The following is a 20,992-nucleotide window of genomic DNA, read 5'->3' on the forward strand; positions in this document are numbered from 1 at the left end:
CTCTCTAGTATGAATTCTCCTCCATATATCTATTAAATTCAAGCCTCATTAATACCAATGTTGTTTTTGCTGCTTTTGTTCTCCTCACTACTCTAGTGGATCCATCTAATAATGGACCTAAAGATCTATAATTCTGCATATTCCATTTACATTATGCTTCTGGACCCCTCTCCCTGACTCATCCTTCGTTCTCAATGATTAAGGCTCATAATCCTCTCCACTTCTGTCTTTATAACTTTCTGAAGGCCTATAGTCTCATATGAGTATACCATCTTTCCTCACTATCAGTGAGTGGGTACTACATTGGTCTGAGTCTTCACTTACTCTCCTGACCCATTCCAAATAGTTTATCCTCTTATTCTGCCCACTGCAGAAACTTTCCAGGTGTGCAGCAGTTTCACCAATGTATCCACTAAAGCCCTTAATGGCATCATTAACTAATTTCTTGGGCTTTAAAATATTTAAAAGATTGGCTATTAGTTATTTGTTTGTACATATATTCTCAAAGGTAATTTTTAATTCTGTATCATAAATCTTTTGATCGAGGTTTGCAAATTCCATAAGGATGAATTTCAGATACACAAACTGCCATAAGATAGGGCAGTGGTTCCCAACCTTTTACTTTCCACTCACATACCACTTTAAGTATTCCCTATGCCATAAGTGTTCTGTGATTAGTAAGTGATTGCTTAAGGTGGTATGTGAGTAGGAAGGGAAGGTTGAGAATCACTGCTCTAGACCCAATTATTACTGAAATATTTTGCTTGAGAAAAATTGTCATTGGCCCATTTCCTTTGGAGTTATGAAACTGTGCACATAACAAATCAATTTGGAATGATTAAAACAGTGGTTTTCAAACTTTTTCTTTCCACCCACGTACCACCTTAACCAATCCCTTATTAATCACAGAACACTTATGGCATAGGGAATACTTAAAGTGGTATGTGAGTGGAAAGTAAAAGGTTGGGAACCACTGATATAGGGTTTACCAATAATTCCCATAATGTCTGGAATTATATTGATCTCTGACTTGAATGAACATAATGATTATGCTTGCACAGCTGTCCAGTTGGAGAATTCCAAAGTTTCACTTCCTTTGATTGAAGAAATGTCTTCTTCTCTCAGTCTTAAATGGAATCCTCTTATTCTCAAACAATACCCCTTGGATCTATACTTCTTAATCAAGCCAAGCCTCCTCCCTGCATCTAGGTCCTGAAAGAATTTTGTAGGATTCGAAGAGATCTCTCATTTTCTAAATTCTGAAGTAATCAGCGCCATTTCTCCTCATTTGATAATCCTCCCAAATCTGGAATCAGTCTAGTAAATTCTCACTGCACTCCTTCAATGGAAATTATATCCTTTTTGAGGTAAGGAGAATGCGCAGAATTTCTGCTATGGTCTCATCCAGTCTCTATACAATGCAGTAAGACTTCATAACACTGATAATTAAACCGTCTCATCATGAAGACTAACTTACAATGTCCCTTTAGAATTCCTTCAGTACTTGTGGACCAGCACACCCAAGTCCCTTTGAACATCAGCACTACCCAATATAATACCAATTAACAACACGTCATTTTCCTATTCTGTTCACCGAAGAAAATTACCACACATGTTTCTACATTATTCCATCTGACACATCCTTACTAATTCAACAGGCCTATATCCTCTTTAAGCATCTTTGTATTTTAGAGTCATGGAGTCTTAAGGTATGAGAATGGCTCAGCTTGTTAACACTGATTAACGTGCCCTCCTACTTTAGTCCTACTTGCCTGCAAGAAGCCATCCCCTGCAATCCCCTCTCATTCAAGGCTAACAAACCTGCCTTCACCACTTTGTCTGACAGCTCATTTCTCATGCTCACCACTGACCCCTCACATCCTTTCTAAATCCCATCCCCTCACCTTATCATTATGCCTTCTTGACTCAGATTCTCCTACTCGAAGAAACAGTCACTGTTCACCAGATCTGTGCCGATTATGGTTTTACGGACCTCTCTAAGATCTTCTCTCAACCACCCATACTCTAAGGAAAACAGGTCTTACTTTTTCAGCCTCTCCCTTATCCTGTCAACAACTTCGTAAACCTCTTCTCTACCTTTCAACTTTATAATATCCTTCCAAGAGCTGGACGACCAAAATTGCACACAATATTCCCAGTATAGTCTCACCAACATCTTGTATAACTTCAACATGATGTCCCAACACTTGTGTTCAATGCCCTGATTGGTGAAGGCCAACATCCCAAATGCTTTCTTCACTAATTTATCTACCTGTGCAGCCATCTTTAAAGAGCTCTGTAATTGCACCTTCTATTTTACTCTTCCATAACACTCATTAGAGAACTGCTGTTAACATTCCATGTTCAATTTACTTAAATACAGCACCTTACACTTCTCCAAGTTGAACTGCATCTGCTATTCCTCAGCTCACTACTCCACTTAATCTAGACCTCATTGCAAACCCAGCTAACCTTCTTCACTATTCACCATAGGACACATTTTTGTGTCAACAGCAAACTTATTCACCTTTCCACAAACACCTTTGTTTAAATCCTTTATGTATTTTACCAAAACAAAGGTCTTAGTACCAATCCCTATGACACTCTGCTGTGTCATATCCCTATGACAGTCCTCCAGTCTGAAAAACTGTACAATCACCCTCTGATTCCTACCACTAAACCATTTTTTAAAAATCCAGTTGGCCCCTATCCCATGTATCCTAATTTATTACCCCTTTCACACTGGCACTTGAAGGTGGGAATTAACCAGCAATTTATCAGTGTTACATACTGGATCAGTAGCAATAGAAATTACCAAGGCAATGGCATCTTCAAAACAATAATTTTTATTAATAACTATTAAATAACATAACACTCCTTACTTGACCATAACTTAACCACACTATGAGCAAATACGTGTGTGTGTGTTGAAATTAACTTTTTAACCGTTCCATCAACAATTAACTGTTATAAATCTGTAGGATCTTTTAATATCATATCCAGTCCTAATGTATCTCTTAAATAGGGTCGTAATTGAAAATAACAAAAGAGGGTATTACATGGAATATCATATTTAATTTTTAACTGATCAAATTACATCAATCTTCCATTTTCATAACAATCACCTATTTTAGAAATTCCTTTAGTGTACAATTTTTTTTTAACAAAGGATTATCTTTTGAAAAAATTATGAGGATTAATTAATGGCCTTTTTAATGACAAAAGACCCATCATTTTTTAACTTAACCTTGTCCTGAATATTAATCAAATGTTTCAATAATGTTTCATCTCTGTCAATAACCATTATCCTTGGTTCTCATTTATAAATAAATTCCTCAGGTATACGTTCTTCAATCTTGTTTAACTAATTTCCACCCATGATGGTTTAATATTCCAAAATAATGAAAAAAGAAACCTTAATTGTACTGCTTTATAATAATTCTTAAAATTAAGAAGTTGTAGTCCACCTAATTCATATTTCCATGTTAATTTTTCTAGCAATATTCTTGCCATCTTACTTTTCCTGAGAAATTTCCTAACTTGTTTATTTAAATCTGAAAAAAACTGAGATACAGAGATTGGGTAAAGTCTGAAACAAATATTGAATTCTTGGAAAAATATTCATTTTAATGGAATTAACCTTCCAATTAAAGTTAAAGGAAAATTTATCAATTTTTCAAATCTTAATTTATATTCTGAAATGATGGAATATAATTTATATAAATTTTTCAAATTATTTTCTGTACATATTCCTAAAATTTAATTCCAGTATCAGTCCACTTAAAATGAATGTCTTTTTGACATTGCAAATAATCACCTTGTACTAATTCCATTACTTAATTCCATCCCAATTTATTTTATAACCTGAAACTCTTCCATAATCTTTCAATTATTTATAAAGTCTTGTTAATGATAATTGTGGTTGAGTTAAATATACCAACATAACATCTGCAAATAGACTAATCTTATGCTCAGGTTGATTTACCATAAAACCTTTCAACTGCTGGTCCATCCATATCATTTGTGCTTTAGGATTTTTATAAAGTGCTCTAATCCCATTTACAAAATTAAGTCCAAAATCAAATTTACCTAAAATCTTAAATAAAAAGTCCCATTCTAGTCTATGAAAAGCTTTTTCTGCATCCAATGAAACCGCAACACTTAAATACTTCTTTTGTGCTGAATGAATTATACTTAATAACCTTACAATATTTTCAGAAGTTTGTCTATTTTCAACAAAACCGTTTTGGTCTATATTTATTAATTCAGGAAGACAATCATTTATTCTCTTTACTAATACCTTTGCCACAATTTTATAATCAACATTAGACAACAAAATAGGTCAATATGAAGCTGGTTTTAATGGATCTCCATCTTTTTTAGGAATTGCCGTAATTAGCACTGTGGAAAATGTTTGTGGAAGAACTTGTAACCTAAAAGCTTGTTCCATTACCTGCATAAATAAAGGAATTATTAAATCTTTAAATTCTTTATAAAATTCTACTCTAGGATACTTATTATTTTGTAAACACTTAAGTGCTTCATAAACTTCTTGCTCAGTAAAGGGATTATTGAAATCATCTTTATCTATCTCAGTTAATCTAGGTAATGTTATTTGTGACAAATAATTATCTATAATAGTTAAATCCTGTAATGATTCTGAAATGTATAATTTTTCATAAAATTCCCTAAAAATTTCATTTATTTCTTGTGGTTTAAATATCACTTTCTTATTATCTCATTTTATTGCATTAATCATTCTCAAAGTTTGTTCTGCCTGTAATTGCCAAGTCAGAACTTTATGAGATCTTTTCCCTAATTCACAAATTTTTGTTTAGATCTAAAAATCTTTTTTTTTTGTTCTATAAGTTGACATTGTGTTATATTGTAACTTCTTATTAATTAAATACCTATGTTATCCTCTGATGGTGATTTTTTAGTATCTTTTTCCAATACTGTTATTACTTTTTCTAATTTATCTATATCTTTCATATAATCCTTTTTAATTTTTGAAGTAAAACTTATAATGTCCTTGCAAATAAGCTTTTAATGCATCCCAAATAATAAACATCTTCTATTGAATGTAAATTAATATCATAAAATAATTAAATAGGCTACCTTATAAAAGCACAACAATCTTCCCTTTATAATAACAAAGAATTTAATCTCCATCTATATACTGACTGCTGTTTTTTTTGTAAATTCCAATTCCATCACTAATGGAGAATGATCAATTATTATTCTTGCTTTATAATCAATATTCAAAACTCAATTAATTTTGAGCTGAAAGTAAAACTAATTCAATTCTAGAGTATGTATCAAATCTATTAGAATAAAAAGAATAATCTCTTTCCCTGGGAATGTTTCTTTCTTCATATATCAATTAAATTTAAATCCTTCATTAAATACAACACAGCTTTAGCTGTTTTAGATTTAACATTTGTTCTTGTTGATCTATCTAATAAAGGATCCAAACAAAAATTGAAATCACCTACTAAAATATTTTCATAAATATCTGCCAAATAAAAAAAAGTGTCTTGTATTAATTTTTCATCATCTAAATTCGGTGCATATGTATTTAATAAAGTCCATTCCTCAGAAAATATTTTACAATTTGCCATTATATATCTACCTGCAGGATCCATAGTCACACACTGCACTTTAATTGGTACATTTTTCTTTAATAAAATTGCCACTCCCCTGGCTTTAGAATTAATTGAAGAAAAAAAATAATTGTTCTACCCAATCTCTTTTCAGTTTTAAGTGCTCTTTTTCAGTTAAATGAGTTTCTTGTAAAAAAGGAATATTAATTTCTTAATATAAGACAAAATTTTCTTTCTTTTTATTTACCTGTTAATCCCATTAATATTAAAATTTATAATCTTAATTGCATTATTCATTTTTCCTATTTTTAAAATACCTTTTCATCACTCTCATCCAGGAAGAATTCCCATAAAATAATTTGGTCCTGAGCGTAACCACCTACAATCGAAAAACATTAAAATTGTTCAAATTAAATACAACATTTGTAATAATTAAAAGGGGAACAAAAAAAAGAGAAACAAAAATCTTCACTCAATAAGTACTGCAAGAGCCAGCACTATCTCCCTCCATTTTATGGGTCATTGCCAAGCCACGAAAACACATGCAACTACCAGAAACCAACTTAACACATCCCCTGACCCCCACGAGAAAAGAAACCGATTTAATTAACCAATTCCGTCTAACATGAGAATAGATAAAGGAGGAAAAACCCCCTCCCTGTATATTAAATTCATTACAACAAATCAGTGCTTTCTGTTACTTGAACTTTAGACAAACTCTGAGCATATTCTTCAGTTTGAACCAAATTTGTGAAAAATAAACTCTGTTGACCTGGTACAAAAATTTTCAAAGTAGCAGGATAATGCAACACAAATCTGTAACCTTTATCATACAAAATTTTCTTAACTGGATTAAATTCTTTCCTTTTCTTTAATAAAGTTTAGCTCAAATCTGGATTAAAAAAATGTATCCCCTTCATGGTTTAAAGGTCCATATTCCTTAACCTTTTTCATCACCAAACCTAGAAGCCTCTCTCTATCTTGATAGTTCAAAAATCAAACCAGGATAGATTGAGGTCTCTGGCTTGGACTTGGCTTTGATCTCAAAGCTCTATGGGCTCTTTCAATTACAAACTTGTCTTCAAAGTGTTCCTCTCCAAATATCTTTGGTATCCATTCTTTAAAAAAAAAACAAATCTCACCTTCTCCTTCTTTACCTTCAGATAATCCCATTATTTTAACATTATTTCTTCTGTTATAATTTTCCAAAATATCAACTTTCTCCAACAATTTTTAATTCATCGAGATTAAACTAGTCATTGAATCTTCAGCTATATTAGATCAATTTTCAATATACTGCACTTCCTCTCAAACATCTTGAACCTTATTTTCCAACTTTGTGATACGTTATTCATCAACTTCACTGCATTATCCACTTTAACTGTCAAATCTGTTTTAACTTGCTTCAATTCTTCAGACAACTATTTAAAATTATTTTCCAAAGACAAATTAATTTCAATATGAAGTTCATCAATTTTTGATTCAACCTTACTTATTTCTTTCTTAAAAGCCTTTTTCTTCCCTCTGATCTGTGATCTGTTCCCTCTCCTGAATTTGACTTATCTTCTTCACTTTCATACTTTATTGAAGTTTCTTCCACTTGGCTTGTGTCTCCTTCATGTTCTGACGTTCAGATGCCGGACTGCCCCTTTAAGAGTCCTTGAGTTTTTTTAACCTTCTTTTCTACTGCACTGCGCATGCCCGACTTCTCAGGCATGCGTGATGCAGTTTTAGATTTTCCTCCGGCACCATCTTTACGAGTCAACGTGAAGAAGGCTCCGGAGGAAGGTCCCTCTCTCAGGTCCTCACCAATGCATCCAGAGAATATCTCAATGGCTGCTTCGATGCTAGGGTAGGCCTAGTTTCTTTTTTTTCTAATTCTCTTCCAACTTCTTAGCATGAGTTAGTTTAGGCATTTTTTTCTTTATAAGGTGACATCCTAAAAATTTGGTTAGATGTTTTATACTAGCTTTAAAATAGTTTTCTTTTATAAAAAAACTTTTCTCAATAGGAACTTTTTAAACTAATCCCATGGGAGTCGTGAAGTTGCCTGTCATCCCTTATGGCATCATGTGACATGTGTGTGTGTGTGTGTGTGTGTGTGTGTGTGTGTGTGTGTGTATGTGTGTATGTGTGTGTGTGTGTAAAAAGCAAAACCATTGCAGTTTAACCTTAATTCTAAATAGATGATTTTAAAGTTCTGTCTCAGAAAGCTTTTGTGTTGAAACTCGAAGTCTTTTCTGCTATTCAAAAGCAATTATGGAGTAAGTATGAGGCATCGAACTTCTCAAAACTCACAAATTTCTTGTAGAGACATTTTCAGAGAATTATTTCTTTATACAAATGATTTTCCCCTCTTGCATGGAGGTTTCAGTACTTGTGATCTACATGATGATTTGACAAACCCAGGCAAAGGTTACATGAAGTGCCCATGAAGAAATGAATACAGCAAGACTGCCCTCTCTCTTAAAGAGACAGTCAGAAGTGGTCATTCTCTTTCAAAAGCCACTTATTCTGTGTTCTCCTTTGACCAGAAGTAACATAACAGTTCCTATCTGGTTACTATATATTCAATTCTGTGTGACTTACAGGATGGCCAAGCAACTTCTTCTATCCTTTGTTACCTACAGGATGGTAAGGTGTCTTTTGGCTTCTGTTTGAAATCAGTTCCTTAATATTCAAAAATGCTTTCTGTCTTGATGTGTCTTTACCACATGACATGACATCATTCCCATCTTTTGAAGTTTCTTCCCAAGTTACTTCACATCTATATGCTAAAAGCATGTAAATTAATCTCTTCCAAAAGTTTTACAAGCCAATGCCTCCAATCTGTCTGTTGTCCAACCAGCAATTGGCTTCCTTGAATACACAGCTGCCATCTGAGTTTCCATTCTAACAACATAGATAAACAAGCAAAGAGTCTTTTGTTTAATTAGATGTCCTCCTTAAGCAACCCTATTGTCCGAGATATTTCAATGAACAAACATCCAGTTTTATTGGAATTGATTAACAGACTTAGCGACTCTGAAAATGGCTTCTCTCTCTGAGTGTAATTGTGTGTGTCTGTGTGTCCCTGCATCCAAGCCTATAAAAATAACTTTACTAAAAGTACATATTCCATCACAACAGGGCCACCTGCCAGTGTGAACGGTCCAAATCTGGTAGGTGGGGGGCAGTCCAAATCATCCTGGGATTTACATGCCTATGGAGGTAGTATCAGAGTTGGGATCATTTCAACCCAGTTCCAGAGTGAACGGGCAACCTTGTATGTTGGGTCCCATTAGTAACACACTGATGGCATTCTTGCTTGCATGTGAGGTTCTTAAAGAGACAGGGAATGGAAAGTACAAAAAGGTGAGATCACAGCAGAGAATACTATTAACTAGCATGTGGAAAGAGTGCAGAATAAGAACAACAACAGGAACTTGTCGGAATGACTACAAACAATCAACATACTGTTCATCAAATTGAACATTTGTCGTATGGAGTAAAAAAAAATCCTCAATTACTTCTAGCAGTTCTGATGGTTGGGTGCCAAGATATCATTTTTACCCATGTATTTCATTTCCGATGAGACTTTTCCACACTTGCTATAAATTGTGCATGCATGTTTCATTGCCAGTGCAACTTTCCCATGCTTGTATGTATTTTATTCCCGTTCCCACTTTTACACACTCGCTATAAAGTGTGCGCATGTGTGTGTTATCTCCGTTACCATGCCCATCTTTTGTAAATAAAATCAATTATTACAATTTAGGGACTTTGCTTTTGAGACCCATCGAATCTATTTTCTCACTCATAACACCCACACACACACACCACAAACCACACCACCCCCCACCCCCCCACACCCAGAGAGTGAAAGGCTAGAGTGAGATATTGGTATTCACTGCCTGTGAGAATGTAATATGTCACTCAGGATGTCACCGTTGGTAGTTGGGGTCCCCTTAGTTCCACAATACTGGGTAATGTGAAAGGGTACATGGAATCAGTTTTTCTTGGTCCAGTGTGATACAGCCCTACCGGTATTTCAAAATAGGTCATTTACATGCAGATTTAATGGGTTACCAATGTGTAAAGGCCTAAATTATATGGGACCTTATCAAACATTTTACTAAAATCTTGCCCTCTTTTATCCTCTTTGTCACCTCTTTAAAACATTCTAACAAGTTCTTAAGACATGATTTCCCATGCACAAATCCATGCTGGCTCTCCTTAATTTTTCCCTGGCCTCACCGTTCGAATCCCGCACTTTCTATAAGGAAAGACCTCCCACCATTCAAAATGTTCCAGGGCTGTGGGTTAATTGGGTATAAAATGGTCGGCATTGGCTTGTGGGCTGAAATGGCCTGTTTCTATGCTGTATTTGTCTAAATCTAAATCTATCTCTCAGAGTCCTCTCCAGTAGCTTCCCTAGCACTTATGGGATATTATCCTTAATTAATCAGAGTATTGAATGCAAGAGGATGAAGATTATGCTCTAATTTTATTAAATGTTGGTCATATCTCAGCTAGAGTCCTCCATGCAGTTGTTCACCACTCTTTGGGAAAGATGTGATTACACAGGAAAGAACGCAAGGGAGATTCACTGGAAAACTTCATGGGATGGAGAGTTTCAATTATGAGAGAGGCTCAAATGGCTTGGATTGTTTTCACTGGAGCAGGGGAGGTTAAAGGTAATGATTGAGGTATATAAAATTATGAGGTATTCTTGGGGTAGATTGTGGGAAATATTTCTCTATATCAAAGGTAGATATAACAATAAATTTAGGATGAGGGTAAGAGATTTAGAAGGGATCTAAGATCATTATTACCCTGAGAGTGGTGAGTACTTTGAACATACTGCCTGAGCGGGTAGTGAAAACAGTGTATGACAACATTTAAGAAATGGCGAATGAGTACTTGAATTACCTCAGCAGAGAGAGCTACAGACCAAATGTTGGAATGAGTTCCCAGTGTTCAGCATGGCCAAATGGTCTGGTTCCAGGCTTTAGATATTTTGTAACCTCAGCCAAATCATTGCTAGAGAATGGGGCATAAGCAACAATTTCTTGCAATATTTTACTTGTCATAGCCTTCCAACCTGAAAATTAGTCATTTATTTAGCTTTTTTCCTATAACCAATTTTCACTGCATCACCATTACCCCCAATTCAATGTACTCCAATTTTATTTCCAATCTCCTGTGCAAGACATTATTGAAAGCCTTCCAGAATTTCAAATACACCACAACCACTGATCCTTCTTACCTATTCAACTAATAACAAAGCCAACAAATTAATCAAACATGAATTTCCTTTCATGTTTCTTTACACTGTCTGTAAGGAGTTGGTACATTCTCCCATGTCTGCATGGGTTTTCCCTAGGGGCTCCTGTTCCCTCCCACCATTTGAAACAGAACTGGGGGTTGTAAAGCAATTGGGTGTAATAATTGGGTATAAAATGGTCGGCATTGGCTTGTGGGCCGAAATGGCCTGTTTCTATGCTGTATTTGTCTAAATCTAAATCTATCTCTCAGAGTCCTCTCCAGTAGCTTCCCTAGCACTTATGGGATATTATCCTTAATTAAGGGCTGAAATGGCTCATGGGCTGAAATGGCCGGTTACTATGCTGAATGTCTAAATTTAAATTTTAAAAAAATTAAATCCATGCTGTTCTTTTATTACATCCTTCATGGATCGCCACATCAATCATTCTTGACTACATTGTTAAATATGACAGAAATTATTTTTATGTATTTAATTATTAGATAACCAATCACTGCATTTTTCTTGGGTAATTGCTGCACCCTACCTTTATTTGGAGAGACTGATTTCATTTCCATTCTTCTGCTCTTCAAATAAACTCTTACCTATGAACAAATTAACTTTGTTTCTCAAAAGATTTGCTGTGAGTTATTGAGCCACTCGTTGTTGTCAATCCATTGAAATGGATGAAATCTAATGTTATCATTCTGTTTGTGTTCAATAGCTGGACTGGAAAGACTGTGAAAAGGTTATTAAAAAAAACAACATCAATGGACAGAGATTTTTGGTAAGTAATTAATTTATTTTTGGAAAAAAATTAGTTATTTTTTTCTGCCTAAAATTTTTCCAGTGATTATATAGGTGAAGACATTACCATGGTTAATATTGAGCTACAGAGAGGAAAAGCCCTATACTAAAGATGACTCATAGCCACATCCTCATGATATGTGACTACACTAGCACTGACCTGAACTGCTATGTATCAAGGATAGATTACAACCCATGAACAATTTCTATTGAGATGAAAGGTTATTTTCACATCACCAACCAGATAAAAAAAAATCTAATCCTTAATTCTATTCCATATACTTATATTTACTTCTATATTATACTTATATTGTTACAGAGTTCTGTGTTGTGTATTGGCCTATGTGTTGTGTGGTTTTATGTTAAAAAGTGACAGTTTGCCTAAGAGAGCCAAGGTGAAGGTGGACTGCTGAGAGAGTGGGAGACGGACTGAGCATGTGCAGAAAATGATCTAAAAATTTCTGGACTTGGACGATAAACCACCATGGGGGTGGTGATGTGGAGTGGAAGAAGTCATGGTCTGGAGGACAGTTTAGAATGTTGGGATTTCAAAAAGGATGAACATTCCGAAGACAGCCAGAAGGATCTGGTCCAAGCTAATTGTTCCTTTCTCTGTAAGCAACACAAGACAACTTTGAATTTTGTGCTCTCCCTCTCAAAGATCTTTTGGCTTCAGTTTACCAAACAAACTGAATTTTGTTTATGACTTTTGCTTCAGTTGAGATCGAAGTTTTGTGAGTCTTGTGAGTTTTTGTGTTTGTTTCGTGTCTAAGTTTTTCTATGGGCTGGTTGGAAATATAACTTAGATTTTAATTACATATTTTATATTTCAGCTGGGGAATTTATTAGTTTTACACTGTTATAGAAATTTGCGTAGTAACCAGTGGTCATTGTTATAAAAGGGGGGGGGGGATTTTGAATTAAAGTTTGAAGGTGAACTTTTTGTTAATAAAGTAATTGTTCCTTTACCCCTGTGTGATATGCCTTCTTTGTGGTTGCTGGTTTGATCTTGTAACAATATTCACTTACTTAATGCAGAAGTAAATTGAAATATAGTATGAAATGTCACTTACAATTTTGCAGAAAAATGACCGTTCAAGGCAAAATCATTGTAATGGAACTGCCTTGAAGAGGGCAAACCAAGAATCATTGGAGGAACTCAGCAAGTCACACACCTCCATGAGTAGAAATGTTCAGGCAATGTTTTGGCTCTGAAACGCTTAAGTCCCCACCCTTTTATTCCCTTAAAGGAGGAAGGACAGACAAAGAAGAGCCAGGGGATATTGTTTACTTGGATTTTTAGAAGGCCTTTGATGAGGTGCCGCACATGAGGCTGTTAAGCAAAACAAGAGCCTGTGGTATTACAGGAAAGTTATTAGCATGGATAGAAGATTGGCCGACTGGTAGGAGACAGAGATTGGGGATAAAAGGAGCCTTTATTGGTTGATTGATGGTGACCAGTGGTGTTCTGCGGTCTTCGGAGTCATAACCACTCCTTTTCAAGTTATACATCAATGCTTTGGATGATAGAATTGTTGGTTTTGCGACCATGTTTGCAAATGAAACAAATAGAGGAGAGACTAGTAGTGTTGAGGAGACACTGAGTTTGCAGAAGAACTTAGACAGTTTAGGAGACTGGGCAAGGAAATGGCAAATGGAATACAGTGTAGAAAAATGCATGATAATACACATTGGTGGAAAGACTATTTTCTCCATGGGCAATGAGTTCCAAAATCGGAAGTATAGAGGGACTTGGAAGATCTTGTGCACGATTCCCTAAAGGTTAGCTCGTATTTAGTGGTAAGGAAAGCAAACGCAATGCTAGCATTCACTTTGAGAGGGATATAATATAAAAGCAAGGTTGTAATGTTGAGGGTTTACAAGACCAGACTTGGAGTATTGTGAGCAGTTTTGGGCTCCTTGTCTAAGGAAGGATGTGTTGGCTTTGGAGAGGATCCAAATATGGTACATTAGATTGATTCCCAGAATGTAAGGGTTATCATATCAAGAGTGTTTGATGGTCCCAGGACTATATTCACTGGAGTTTAGAAGAATGAGGGAGATCTCATAGAAACCCATTGAATATTGGAAGGCCCAGATAGAGTGGGTGTAGAGATGATGTTTCCTATGGTTGGGAACCTGGGAACAGAGGATATAGCCTTATTTAAAAAAAATCCTTTAGTACAGAGATGAGGAGCAATTTCTTTACCCGGAGGATGGAGAATCTATGGAATTTGTTGCTTCAGATAGATGCGGAGGCCAAGACACTGGTTATATTTAAGAAAGAGGAAGATAAGCTCTTCATCAGGAAGGGAATTAAGGGTTATAGGGAGAAAAGGTTTGCAAAGGATTGCTAATCAGCCATGATGGAATGGCGGGGCAGACTCAATAGGCTGAATGGCCGAATTTCACTCCTATGTTTTATGGTCTTATTTGGGTAAACCCCCAACCTCCCTTCCCCAGGTTCTTGCTCATTGTTAAAGTAAAATCTGATTCCTTGAACTATATTTTTTTATCAGACCAAAGAAACTAGAGTATTATAGGGAAAGGCAAAACCGTATTATTGCTAGAATGGTGGTCCTTAATTTGGGATTGTAACAGTGAGAGTGAAGAGTTTTCAAATGTGTCGAGGATAATTTTCAACAACAGTGTGCTCTTGATTCAATGTGGAAGATGGTATTTCTGGATTTCAGAATTAGAATTTCATTGTCATGGACGTGTCACAAAATTTGTTGTTTTGCCACAATATTACACAATATTACAGGCCAAACTGCATGAGTTGTTCAAGCTTTGTTGGGACCAAGGAAAACTGCCTCAGGACCTTCGTGATGCCACCATCATCACCCTGTACAAAAACAAAGGCGAGAAATCAGACTGCTCAAACTACAGGGGAATCACGCTGCTCTCCATTGCAGGCAAAATCTTCGCTAGGATTCTCCTAAATAGAATAATACCTAGTGTCGGCGAGAATATTCTCCCAGAATCACAGTGCGGCTTTCGCGCAAACAGAGGAACTACTGACATGGTCTTTGCCCTCAGACAGCTCCAAGAAAAGTGCAGAGAACAAAACAAAGGACTCTACATCACTTTTGTTGACCTCACCAAAGCCTTCGACACCGTGAGCAGGAAAGGGCTGTGGCAAATACTAGAGCGCATCGGATGTCCCCCAAAGTTCCTCAACATGATTATCCAACTGCACGAAAACCAACAAGGTCGGGTCAGATACAGCAATGAGCTCTCTGAACCCTTCTCCATTAACAATGGTGTGAAGCAAGGCTGTGTTCTCGCACCAACCCTCTTTTCAATCTTCTTCAGCATGATGCTGAACCAAGCCATGAAAGACCTCAACAATGAAGACGCTGTTTACATCCGGTACCGCACGGATGGCAGTCTCTTCAATCTGAGGCGCCTGCAAGCTCACACCAAGACACAAGAGCAACTTGTCAGTGAACTACTCTTTGCAGACGATGCCGCTTTAGTTGCCCATTCAGAGCCAGCTCTTCAGCGCTTGACGTCCTGTTTTGCAGAAACTGCCAAAATGTTTGGCCTGGAAGTCAGCCTGAAGAAAACTGAGGTCCTCCATCAGCCAGCTCCCCACCATGACTACCAGCCCCCCCACATCTCCATCGGGCACACAAAACTCAAAACTGTCAACCAGTTTACCTATCTTGGCTGCACCATTTCATCAGATGCAAGGATCGACAATGAGATAGACAACAGACCTGCCAAGGCAAATAGCGCCTTTGGAAGACTACACAAAAGAGTCTGGAAAAACAACCAACTGAAAAACCTCACAAAGATAAGCGTATACAGAGCCGTTGTCATACCCACACTCCTGTTCGGCTCCGAATCATGGGTCCTCTACCGGCATCACCTACGGCTCCTAGAACGCTTCCACCAGCGTTGTCTCCGCTCCATCCTCAACATTCATTGGAGCGCTTTCATCCCTAACGTCGAAGTACTCGAGATGGCAGAGGTCGACAGCATCGAGTCCACGCTGCTGAAGATCCAGCTGCGCTGGGTGGGTCACGTCTCCAGAATGGAGGACCATCGCCTTCCCAAGATCGTGTTATATGGCGAGCTCTCCACTGGCCACCGTGACAGAGGTGCACCAAAGAAAAGGTACAAGGACTGCCTAAAGAAATCTCTTGGTGCCTGCACATTGACCACCGCCAGTGGGCTGATATCGCCTCAAACCGTGCATCTTGGCGCCTCACAGTTTGGCGGGCAGCAACCTCCTTTGAAGAAGACCGCAGAGCCCACCTCACTGACCAAAGGTAAAGGAGGAAAAACCCAACACCCAACCCCAACCAACCAATTTTCCCCTGCAACCGCTGCAACCGTGTCTGCCTGTCCCGCATCGGACTTGTCAGCCACAAACGAGCCTGCAGCTGACGTGGACATTTACCCCCTCCTTAAACCTTTGTCCGCGAAGCCAAGCCAAAGAAGAAAGAAGAAAGAAACAGGTGTAAATATTGCTATAAATTACATTTAAAAATAAATAAATTAGTGCAAAAAGAACATAAAATGAGATAGTGTCTGTGGTTCATTGTCAGTTTAGAAATCTGATGGCTGAGGGGAAGAAGCTGTATTTGTGCCACTGGGTGATCATCTTCAGGCTCCTTTACCTCCTTCCTGATGGCAGTAGTGTGACAAGGGCATGGCCTGGGTGGTGAGAGTCCTTGAGGATAGAAGCTGTTTTCTTACCGCTTCTTGTAGTGTTCTCGTTGGAGTGAAGACTGATGCCCGTGATGGCACTGGCCAAGTTTACAACTCTCTATTGTCTTTTCCTGTCCTGTCCTGTGCATTGGCACCTCCGTACCAGACAATTATGCAACTCGTCTGAAATTTGGAAATCTTTGATGACATACCAAATCTCATCAAACTCCACACGAAGTATAACCACTGATGGCCTTTCTTCATGATTACATTGACATGAACTGACCCAGTATGTAAAAGTAGAAGACACAAATTTCTTCTTTATTTTCATTGTGTGATAACATTATTTAATGGGTTTAATGTTTCATATAGGTTGAATGTTGAGTGGTTGGGGTGGGGGGGGGGGTGAAGGAGGGAGGGAAAGGAGGGGGGGGGAAAGGGGAGAAAATGACACTGTATTTTCAAGAGTGAAATGTTTGTGTGTATTTTGGTTAGTATGGTTCATAGTGTGAAAAAGAAAAAAAAATTAAAAAAAAAAAGACATGGAGGCCCCATCCTAGATGTTGATACCTAGGAGTTTGAAGTGCTTAATCCTTTCCACTGCTGATTCCTCATTGAGGACTGGTTTGTGTTCTCCTGTTTTCCCTCTCCTGCAGTCCACAATCAGCGACTTGCTTTTTCTAATGTTGAGTATAAGGTTGTTTTTGTGACACCACTTAACTACCTGATCTATCTCCTTCCTATACACTTCCTCATTGCCATCTTTGATTCTGATGATGACCGTAGTGTCCTTGGCAAATATATAGATGGAGTTTGAATTGAGCCTAGCCACACAGTCATGGGTGTACAGCGAGTAGAGCAGTAGGCTGAGTACATATCTTTGAGGTGTCTCTATATTGATTGTCAGTGAGAAGGAGATGTTGTTTCTGATTCATACTGACTATGGTCTTCTGATGAGGAAGTCAAGGATTGAGTTGCAGAGGAGGGTGCACGGACCCAGGTTTTGGAGCTGGCTGATCTGTACTGAGGGTATGATGGTGTTTTACCCCCTCCATAAATCTTCGTCCGCGAAGCCAAGCCAAAGAAAGAAGAGTCAATAAAGAGTAGCCTGATGTACATGTTGCTGTAATCGAGGTGATCCTGAGCTGAGTATTGCATCTGCTGTGGAGTGATTGTGACAGTAGGCAAATTGCAATGGGTCTACATCTTTACTTAGATATGTTAATTCTGGCCATGACCAACCTTTCAAAGCATTTCATCTCAGTAGATGTGAGTGCTACTAGGCAATAGCCATACTCTCACCATCTTCACCACTGGTGCTATAGACCTCAGACTCTGCTTGAATGCTGGTAGTAGAAGGACAACAAGGTGATCTGACTTGCTGAAGTGCTGTTGTGAGATGGCTTAGTAGGTGTTCTTCGTGGTGGTGTAGCAGGGGTCAAGTATGTTGGGTTCTCTGGTTTCTCAGGTGTTATGAGTCCAGAGGACTCCAAAACCCAGCAGCAATAGATATTCACCAAGACAAATGGTTACTTAAACAAAAGTTGCTTTTAATTATCTTTAAACATGAAAATAGAATCAAACTTTAACATCACTATTGTCAGGATCTTACAAGCCCTCGGGACTGGATGGGATATATCCCAGGTCTCTACAGGAAGCGAAGAAAGAGATTTCTGAGGTATTGATGATGATCTTTGCATCCTTGCTGACCACAGGAAAGATACTGGATAATTAGAAAATAGCAAATGTAGTCCTCTTGTTTAAAAGAGGTAAAAGGGGGAATCCTGAGAAATATCGACCAGTATGTCTTACATGGGCAAATTATTGGAGAGAATTCTTAAGGAGAGGATTTTCAAGCATTTAGAGAAGTATAGTCTTCTCAGGGATAGCCAGCATGTCTTTGTGTATGGTAGGTCAAACCTCAGGAATCTAATTCAATTTCTTGAGGAGATGACAAAGTACTTATTTTTTTAAAATTTTTTATTTTTCACACTATAAACCATACTGACCAAAATACATACAGAAATTTTTTCTCTTGAATATATAGTGTCATTTTCTCCCCTTTTTCCCCCACCCTTCCTTCCCTCCCTCACCCCCCTTCCCATTTATTTAAAGTTCAATCTATAAGATACATTAAACCCATTAAACAATGTCCTCACTTAATAAAAATAAACAGAAATTTTTATCTTTTACTTTTATATACTGAGTCAGTTCATTTCGTTGTCTTCTCCTTCTGTCATTTTAGGTGGTGGAGGTCCGTGGTAGGATTTCTCTATTGTATTTCATGTATGGTTCCCATATTTGTTTGAATATTGTGATATTATTTCTTAAATTATATGTTATTTTTTCTAATGGAATACATTTATTTATTTCTGTGTACTATTGCTGTATTCTCAAGTTGTCTTCTAATTTCCAAGTTGACATAATACATTTTTTTGCTACAGCTAGGGCTATCATAATAAATCTTTTTTGTGCTCCATCTAAATCAAGTCCAAATTCTTTATTTCTTTATTACTTAGAAGGAAGATCTCTGGGTTTTTTGGTATATTGCTTTTTGTGATTTTATTTAATATCTGGTTTAGATCTTCCCAAATTTTTTTCACTTTCTCACATGTCCAAATTGCATGTATTGTTGTTCCTGTTTTCTTTTTACAGTGAAAACATCTGTCTGATACTGTTGGGTCCCATTTATTTAACTTTTGGGGTGTGATGTATAGCCTGTGTAATCAATTATATTGTATCATGCGTAACCTCGTGTTTATTGTATTTCTCATAGTTCCGGAGCATAGCTTTTCCCATGTTTCATTCTTTATCTTCATGTTTAGATCTTGTTCCCATTTTTGTTTAGGTTTACAGTTAGTTTCCTCGTTTTCCTTTTCTTGCAGTTTGATGTACATGTTTGTTATAAATTTTTTAATTATCATTGTGTCAGCAATCACATATTCAAAATTGCTTCCTTCTGGTAACCTTAGACTGTTTCCCAATTTGTCCTTCAAGTAGGTTTTCAATTGGTGGTATGCAAACATTGTATCATGAGTTATATTATATTTGTCCTTCATTTGTTCAAAAGATAATAATTTATTTCCCGAAAAACAATTTTCTATTCTTTTGATCCCTTTTCTCTCCCATTCTCTGAAGGAAAGGTTATTTATTGTGAAAGGGATTGGTTGATTATGTGTCAATATTAATTTTGGTAGTTGATAATTTATTTTATTCCTTTCTACGTGAATCTTCTTCCAAATGTTGAGTAGATGGTGCAATACTGATGAATTCCTACGTTGCACCAATTTATCATCCCACTTGTATAGTATATGTTCATGTATCTTCTCCCTCATTTTATTTAGTTCTAATCTGGTCCAATCTGGTTTTTCCCTTGTTTGATAAAAATCTGATAGGTATCTTAATTGTGCTGGTCTTTAATAATTCTTAAAGTTTGGTAGTTGTAAGCCTCCTTGTTTGTACCATTCTGTTAATTTATCTAGTGCTATCCTCGGTTTCTCCCCTTTCCATAAGAATTTCCTTATTATTTTCTTTAGCTCCTTGAAGAATTTCTCTGTTAGGTGAATTGGTAATGATTGAAATAGGTATTGTATCCTTGGGAAGATGTTCATTTTAATACAGTTTATCCTTCCTATCAGTGTTAGTGGTAAGTCTTTCCAGTGCTCTAAGTAGTCTTGTAATTTTTTTCATTAATGGCTGATAATTTAGTTTATATAGATGGCCGAGATTATTATTTAGTTGTATACCTAGGTATCGAATTGCTTGTGTTTGCCATCTAAATGGTGATTCTTTCTTAAACTTTGTAAAATCCGCATTATTCATTGGCATTGCTTCACTTTTATTTGCATTGATCTTGTACCCCGATACTTCTCCATATTCCTTCAATTTCTTATGTAATTATTTTATTTATATTTCTAGTTCTGTTAAGTATATTATAACGTCATCTGCAAATAGACTGATTTTATATTCCTTCTCTTTTATTTTTATCCCTCTTATTTTATTTTCTGTCCTTATCAGTTCTGCTAGTGGTTCTATAGCTAATGCGAATAGTGAGGGAGATAGTGGACATCCCTGTCTTGTTGATCTGCTTAATTTATATTGGTTTGATATATATCCAATTACTGTCACTTTCGCCATTGGTCCCTTATATAATGCTTTAACCCAATTAATATATTTCTCTGGTAGGTTGAATTTTTGAATAAATAATTCCATTCTACTCTGTCAAAGGCTTTCTCTGAGTCTAAAGCAACCGCTACTGTTGGAGTTTTGTTTCCTTGTACTCCATGGATTAAGTTAATGAATTACAGATATTGTCCGTTGTTCGTCTTTTTTTAATAAATCCAGTTTGGTCTAGTTTTACTATTTTTGGTTCACAGTCGGCCAATCTGTTTGCTAATAGTTTAGCTATTATCTTATAATCTGTGTTAAGTAGAGATATTGGTCTATACAATGCTGGTGTTAGTGGATCTTTCCCCATCTTTGGTATTACTATAATTATTGCTGTTTTGCATGAATCTTGTATATTTTGTGTTTTTTCAATCTGGTTCATTACTTCCAGGAGAGGAGGAATTAATAAGTCTTTAAATGTTTTATAGAATTCTATTGGGAGTCCATCCTCTCCCGGTGTTTTATTGTTCGGTAGTTTTTTTAATATCTCCTGTATTTCTTCTATTTCAAA

The 20,992-nt window shown here is 36.6% G+C and overlaps 1 protein-coding gene across 5 annotated transcripts in view; it reads left to right on the plus strand.

Annotated features, from left to right (window-relative positions):
* lcp2a (lymphocyte cytosolic protein 2a) overlaps window positions 1–20,992 on the plus strand; it is a 195,207-nt gene that overhangs the window by 66,839 nt on the left and 107,376 nt on the right. For all 5 annotated transcript variants that reach the window (XM_069898929.1, XM_069898928.1, XM_069898926.1 and 2 more), the window contains exon 2: window positions 11,573–11,635. Coding sequence is in view for 3 of the 5 variants with exons in the window: in XM_069898928.1 (XP_069755029.1) it covers window positions 11,573–11,635 (63 nt within the window). In the remaining 2 variants the exon portion in view is untranslated. The remainder of the gene's footprint in view (window positions 1–11,572; window positions 11,636–20,992) is intronic.

This window comes from Narcine bancroftii, chromosome 9 (genome assembly GCF_036971445.1).
Source record: "Narcine bancroftii isolate sNarBan1 chromosome 9, sNarBan1.hap1, whole genome shotgun sequence".
Classification (NCBI taxonomy): domain Eukaryota; kingdom Metazoa; phylum Chordata; class Chondrichthyes; order Torpediniformes; family Narcinidae; genus Narcine; species Narcine bancroftii.